Below are 7346 nucleotides of genomic sequence, written 5' to 3' on the forward strand. Positions count from 1 at the left end.
ACACAGTTATTAGAAAAGTTTTCTAATCTCATTCCTGATGCACAACCTGATGAAACCTCTCATGAGAGACATCCAACATGTCCTTGATCTTGTTGCTGGATCCCAGCTTCCTAATCTTCAACAGTTTAGGATGAAACCAAAACAGCGTGCTAAGTTAAACAGACAAGTGGAAGAACTCTTGGAAAAGGAATTTGTTCAACACAGTCTTAGTTGTTGTGTTGTTCCCGCCCTTCTAACCCCTAAAAAGGATGCAACATGGAGGATGTGCATAGACAATTGATTAATAAGATCACTATTAAAAATATTGATTTCTAATTCTCCACCTTGAGGATATATTAGATATGTTAACAAGATCAAGACTTACACAGTGTGTACCAATACTCTAAGTGCTCTTTTTGTTGCAGTTTAGTGCCTATAAATAAGGTATCTTAACTAAGTCATTAGGTCAATTATTTATGATTTTATTAATCAAATATTGAGATATTGTTTTGATTATTGAGATTCGAGATCTCCATGTTTTGTTCTTAATAAAATTTTTCTAAGTTTTCTCTTCAAGCTCTCTTTGTCATACATCAGATTCCATCCTACGGGATCAAAATGATAGTATCCCAAATCTAGTATGGCCAGATTTATGGACAGTTGGCTTCAGACCTTATCTATTCTCATTAAGGGTCATCAAGTTCTTGAATGAGAAGGTCTGGAAATATCACTGAATTTTCTCTAATTTTATTATACACCAGTCCCAGTGTGCCACCCCCTTGGTGCAACTTTCTATAATAATATATTTCTTTTTTTTTTCTCTCGGACACCAGAGAAATCTGGAGCTATCATGAGAAACATGGACATCTCCATCTGATGACTGAAATTCCAATCTAAACTGTATTTTCATAAAAATTGTGATTTTATAAGGTCTATTAATAAAAATGTCTGGTAACTAATATCATTGAAACCAGTTAATTTAACTCAATTATTTTAGCATGGTAAGAAAGTAAAGATTGCATAAACCTATTGATCGCCTCTTATTAATTTTTTTTAAAGACATATACATAAACTCATTCGCAATAGAAACAGGAAATAGAGAAACAAAAAGTATAATTAACAGCTAAGACATACAAATGAAGAAAGCCCTTGCTTGACAAATATTGCAGAGGGGACAAATGGCGGATCACTTTTACGCAGAACATGAAAGCAGTCAACCTGAAAAGGCAATAGTAACATGTCAGGAATTGAAGAAATTGCCATGGAAACACACTTAATCTCGAGTACTTGAAGTAAGAATTAGAATCAAGGCAATTTCATACAGACTTCAGTTAAATTTCTGTACAGAACCAGATCTTAAACCCTGAAGTAACTCATTAATAGCTTCTTTATAAAAGAGATAGAATAATAAACATAAAGATAAGTCGATAGATAAAAATTATGTCTAGAAAATTTGAACAGCAACTATATAACTTTATAGACAAATTTTCTGCACAATCTAGTATATACAAATCTTTTAGTACAAGACATACGACTTAACAGATGACATGCTTTGCAAAAAAATGCCCTTAGCATATATTAGTACAGAATATTCCACAAGAAAACAAAATAAAACAAGATTCCTTACTCTGTTTGAATCTCAAACTGCAGTTTCACTAAGCAATTGTAAGGTATCCCATAGGAATTTTCAAAGTTCTATTGAACTATGAATAGGCTACAAAAGTTCATGCAACCTAAGCAGATTATATTTATATTTGATAGCTGCAGTTATGACAGCACGTGCACTAAAAGAACATGCACTCTCTTCTTACAATATAGAGTAGACAAAATTCGTGCACAATGTTTGACATAGAATGATGTTATATTGTTGAAGATTTACACTTACCAGAGCTTCGAGGTAGAATTCAGGAATATAGATGAACACCGAATCAACTTTGCTGAGGACAAGAAGCAACTGGACAGTCCACATGCACATTGCATACATTCCTCTTTGTTTCCATCTTGAAGATAGCGAGATGCGATACCTGTAAATCCATATAATTTGAGCAACAGAAGTTGAACCAAACACAAGCATACAACAAAATCATTTTCCTAATTACAGGTACTGCTATTTCTTTTCCAGCAAAATCCGTTTTGCAACCTTCCCAAAATAGCCATGATGAATTACATAATCAAAAAACAAGCTCTTAAGTTGCCAATTATAGAACTCTTGCTGCTCCAATTAAAACATTACTACTTGTGGAAAAAAACATTATTATGTGCACCAAAGGGGTACCACCCAAACTAAATATCAAATTATAGGAAAGATCATCATGGCACCAAGGAAGTGCCACCCAAACTACAGGATTTACAAGTTCATCAAAAACAATGTATCAAAAGGGTCAACAATTATCAGCCTCCATCAGGAGACCTTCCGCAAATACAGAGAGTCCTCAACACTGAACCCTTATGGCAGAGAAAGAGGAGCAAGAATTCTCAAAACCTCTCCCATTACTCTCCTTCAAGAAAGCCAAAAAATGGACAATGGAATAAGAGAGAGGATCCTTTTTCTTTTTTTCGTTTTAGAAACTATGATACCATCCAACATCCACAGCTCACCTTGATCAAGCCACACATCAGCCAAGAAGGGTTAAGGAGAGCAAGGGCTGAATCCCAAAGCCTTCTAGTCTTGGGGCACAAAGAGAGAAGATGGCCCAGGGATTCCCACCCTTCGCAACAACAAAAAAAAGCCATTTTACCAGGATGGAAGTCAAAGCACACACTCAAGAAACAGGAAACTAAAAGACAGGAAGATAACGAGTATAACTATTCCACAAGTAACCCGCTCGTAATCGACTTCAGGATTACATTGCTTTTTCTCTGGCTTAAGTACATTGAACTAAATCCATTAGACAAGGATAATGTAGATAATATGGTCCAGAAATACTCAAATGTCATCAAAACCATATCTTCTTAAGAGAGCACATTTTAGCTAATCATCTTACCATGCAGAATGTCTGACATAATCCATTACTTCATCGCGATAATTACTACGAGCTTCCTTCAATTGTTTTAATTGCTCGCTGCAAATTTGGTCTCTTATTTGTTTATCAGTTTCTTCCAAGAGAGAGATTGACTGCAACTGATGAGACATATAATATGATGCCTACAATAGAAAGAAAGATCTCCCATCAGCTGTTGCACCAGTTCCAAAAGTGCAGCCCACACAAAAATCCTTGAACTAAAATTTTCTTTTCAGTACTCCAAACCCTTCGGTTATATTCCTTAAATTTGTAAAATTCTCCATCCAGTACCTCTAAAATTATTATTAATGTACATGGTAGAATTGATAGAATGAAAGGTAGAATTTATTTATCACCTTTTCATCAGATCTTTCCCATTCAATTAGACTACAAGCAAGTCTGGCAGACTTTCAGTCATATGGATAATATGAAGTGTTAATATTTTGAAATCTAGAAAACAAAATCAAAACATATCCCAAGGCCAAGATACATCCCATGCTCAGTAAAACTAGCTTGCACTAAGGAGGATTGCAAACCGAAAAAAAAAATTGCAGTTCCAAATCGATTGTATGAGTTAATGAAACCATTAGTAGTTAATATCACTAGCAAAAGAAACTAGACTAATCTCTCAAGTAACCAGTATAAGTCCCATTTCAAACTTCTACTTGTACTTAAAAAGAAAATGATCGGCAAAATCAGTAGTTTCATCAGGATATGGAAAAACTTCTGCCCCCTAATCCCCTCACCTGCTTAAAGTTTGGTGCAAGACCTATGTGGTACAACAGCAGCAGCCCATCTAGAAGTTCGTCTTCACTCAAAGTAGCAGAAGTAAAATTACACTCACGTGGTTCAGTCCTTGTATTCCAAACTGGACAGTAGCCAAACTCAGATTCAGATTGATCACTGGAGCTAGGTTTATCAGCTATCTCTTCATTCAAACTTCCGGTGCTGCATTCTGCAGCAACATGAGCAGACCTCTCAGGAATAGAGCTGCAATGGCCACGAGAAACTTTTGATACATTTTTACCCGGATCCTTTAAGGTTCTTCCAAAGTCAACATCATAAACTGAACAACAACACGGTTTCTGGTTAGTTGAATGAGTTACTCTATTTTCTTTATCATCCATACAACCTTCCTCCCACCGGATCACTTCTGCTTCCTGATCATCTACTGGATGAGATTTGGACAAATGACTAAATGATCCCCCAAGCCTGCTGATATCTTCAGGATAAGATTCACTTCTAAGGAACAAACCTACAGAGAATTGCTGTTGACCGCCTCTATGAAGAAATCCAACATCATGATGACTGGTACAATTTTTCAACCAGCCGCATATATCCCCCATGGCAAACCCTTCAGATAAAAAATGGAGTATGACTGTAAAAAGTGAAACAAGAACAGAATTACTTGAAACTCCAGGAGGTGGCACATTTCGATCTGCTCCCCTGTTCTTCAATAAAAGATTCTTTACAAATTTCCTAAACACTGATCCAGGAGGCTGAGGAGGTGATATAGGTGGAATGAACTGTATGACTAAGAGACACAGGTCCCTCTGCTTTTCCTCAATCTGCAGACGAAGAAAAGTACAACAAATCCGTTGGTCTTGATACAGAAACTCAGATGAATAGTAAACTGAATTAAAAAAACAGAAAAAAGTATGAGATCCAAATGACTTGAATATACCTTGTTTATAGCTTCAGATAAAGCCAATGTTGCCAACATCATGCTACTTTCAGAGGACATGTCCTCACAGGATCCAGGCCACCAAACAGCAGGCATCAAGCACTGAAGATCCTGCCCATTTGGACTCTTACGTGATAGAAAACCTTCAAACAAAATTTCAAAATTGGAAGATCTCCACCACTGCGCCATCACTTCCTCGCGTCTTAATATATGACATGCCAATGCAAGATACGGATACGATCCAGAATATGGGCATTCAGTTAGAACAAACGAGGCTGTTTTGCAACAACATGAAAGAGCATTTATAACATGCTCAAGTATAAGGTATGAACCCTGAAATTCCTGGAAGATATCAAGAACTTTATCCAAACTGGAACAATCATGCGGTGCATGCATCCCAAAGACCCCCATCATGAATTCTAGAAGTGCACCCCATCCTATATACACTATGCTAGCAGGATCTCCTTCAAGTAAAGAGAAAAATTCCTTGCATATTGCACGAGAAACTGGGTGAAAGAGTTCTTCAAATGACCCAAATCTCTTTAATCTCCTGAATTTGTCGACCAAAGATCGCTCAGCCCGTTCTACAGAGTGCATATCAAGCAACCTTGAAAAGCACTGCAGCAGTTTTGCAGCATAACTGTTTATAGATGGAGGCGCTTGAAGAGGAAGGTAGCCTTCTACCTGGTATTTGAAAGGCCGACAACCAAAATTCAATATACAGCGCTCACCTTGGGAAAGAGAAATAGCAGGATAATATCCAAATCCAGGTCCCATTTTCCGAATGCCTGAAAATGCAACTCCAAGTGAGACCCCATTCCTGTAGAATGAAATTTCATCAGAGTCCAAATCTATGCAACATCCAATAACATCACCAACTACCCAGGACTGACCATATGGCTCAGATTCCTTATTCCATTTGCTAACCCTTCTTCCATCAAATGCATATGAATCGTCAGCATCTCCTACTCCCTTGTGGTCAGTGAAAGGGCAAGTTAGAGTTGCCCATCCAAGCTGTTGTATGCCTGAAGTTTCCAAAGAAACTTCATACATCCATTTTCCCTTCCAGATACAAGCATTAGCCCTAGCACTGCTGAACAGAGCTGAACTTTCTACAAGTAGGGGGATCTTAGTCATTCTAATATCACCACATATGCTATCTTCTTCAAGGCCAACAACATGGCGTCCACAGCCATTATCCATGATGGAGATTCCATCTCTGCTAGTAAATAATGCATCTGCTTTTGAATAAAGATCAGAGAACTGGTTCTTTATAATGGATTGGATTAAATTGATGTCAATAGGACAAGCCAAAGGACCAATGGATTTATCGTGAAGACCAAATATGTATTCAACAGTCCGCTCAACAGAACGGTGCCCAAACTCATCACATAAGGAAACAAGACGGTTTTTCGGCAAATTCTCCTTTCCATCCTCACCGTTCAATATCACAGCCAAACCAGAAGAAAGCCCACCAATCCGAAGGCCATCTTCTGCCATCGGCCAAAAAGAAAAAGACAAACAATTTCAGGGATATACACAACCACTTCCAAGAGTTATTCAACAACCAAAAGTCCAACGTCAAATATGCTCCTCCAATATCTCAACACGTTAATAATCTACCCCACTCCTCGCCCAGAAAGTTCAAGAAATTTCGCATTTCCAACTAAGGTGCAAAACAAATCCACGCGACGTCCTTTCTGCTGCCGCAAATCATAGAAAAGAACGTAGAAACAGTAAAACTTAGCTTCTATATACACAAATAAAAAAGCATGACACCACTCGATTAAGCTGGACACGATTTCATAAACTAGGCTTCCTCAATCCTCCAAATTCAGGAAAAGCACTAGCAAAATACAGAAGAAATCCAACTTCCCGCTCTTTATCACCAATTCTTCTACCTATATTATTTACAACACAGCGATTGGCGATAAAAGGCTGACCTTAATGAGACGAAATTATCATAAAACTTCACGAACAGCTAACAACTCGAGAGACTTACATTGATTGTTTTTTATGGCGGACATACTTGAAATAGCGAAGGCGGCTGTCTCATGCTAGGGTTCTCATATGCCACTTAGAGAGAGAAAAAACGAAAAGCTCTTTTTACGCACAGAGAGAGAGAGAGAGCGAGAGAGAGTGGACTCAAAAGAACATTTTGCCCCAGAGTTTTGGGAGTGGGGAACCGGAACGAATCGCGCCAAATTAGGTACGGACCATGGGCTGCGATCGAAGGAACTCGAGCTTGGAGCCACTAGATCGGGCGGCGTGTGTGGTTCCGACCGACACGTGTCCGTTTCGTTGGGCTTTCGCAGTATAATGACGTGGCGGATCATGCTATCTTGCGCCCCATATGTGTACAGGGAACAACCGACCTTTTGAATTGCACCATCGTTTGTTGGATGGGTTGACTTTCACTATAATATCTAGTTTTACCACTCAACTTTAAAAAAATATTTAAATAGAACTCTCAAATTTTTTTAATTTAAATTAATTCTTAATTTTTCAAAATAATCAAATTATTTTTTGGTTGTTACTATTTAATTATAAAGTTACGAGTTTAATTATCAATAACTTGTATAATTTTAATTCACATGCATGACACGTGATGTTAAATAGATTTAAAATAAGTTTTTTTTTTTATTTATACTCTAAAGACACGTCTAAGAATACGCATCAAT

The 7346-nt window shown here is 37.6% G+C and overlaps 1 protein-coding gene across 2 annotated transcripts in view; it reads right to left on the bottom strand.

The window, feature by feature from the left end:
• Nucleotides 1–6954, bottom strand: part of LOC110806813 (E3 ubiquitin-protein ligase RKP) — a 28068-nt gene extending 21114 nt beyond the window's left edge. The window contains exons 1-5 of one of the 2 annotated variants that reach the window (XM_022031756.2): nucleotides 4666–6933; nucleotides 3728–4549; nucleotides 2964–3124; nucleotides 1865–2003; nucleotides 1114–1197 (exon numbers count right to left, since the gene is read on the bottom strand). In XM_022031756.2, the coding sequence (XP_021887448.2) occupies nucleotides 1114–1197; nucleotides 1865–2003; nucleotides 2964–3124; nucleotides 3728–4549; nucleotides 4666–6165 (2706 nt within the window). In that variant the 5' untranslated portion in view covers nucleotides 6166–6933. Of the gene's footprint in view, nucleotides 1–1113; nucleotides 1198–1864; nucleotides 2004–2963; nucleotides 3125–3727; nucleotides 4550–4665 lie in introns of both variants that reach the window. The other variant, XM_088206476.1, reaches the window with a different exon arrangement.
• Between the last annotated feature and the right edge of the window lie 392 nt (nucleotides 6955–7346).

The sequence above is a fragment of the Carica papaya genome, chromosome 6, assembly GCF_054855325.1.
Source record: "Carica papaya isolate Zhongbai chromosome 6, ASM5485532v1, whole genome shotgun sequence".
Lineage (NCBI taxonomy): Eukaryota > Viridiplantae > Streptophyta > Magnoliopsida > Brassicales > Caricaceae > Carica > Carica papaya.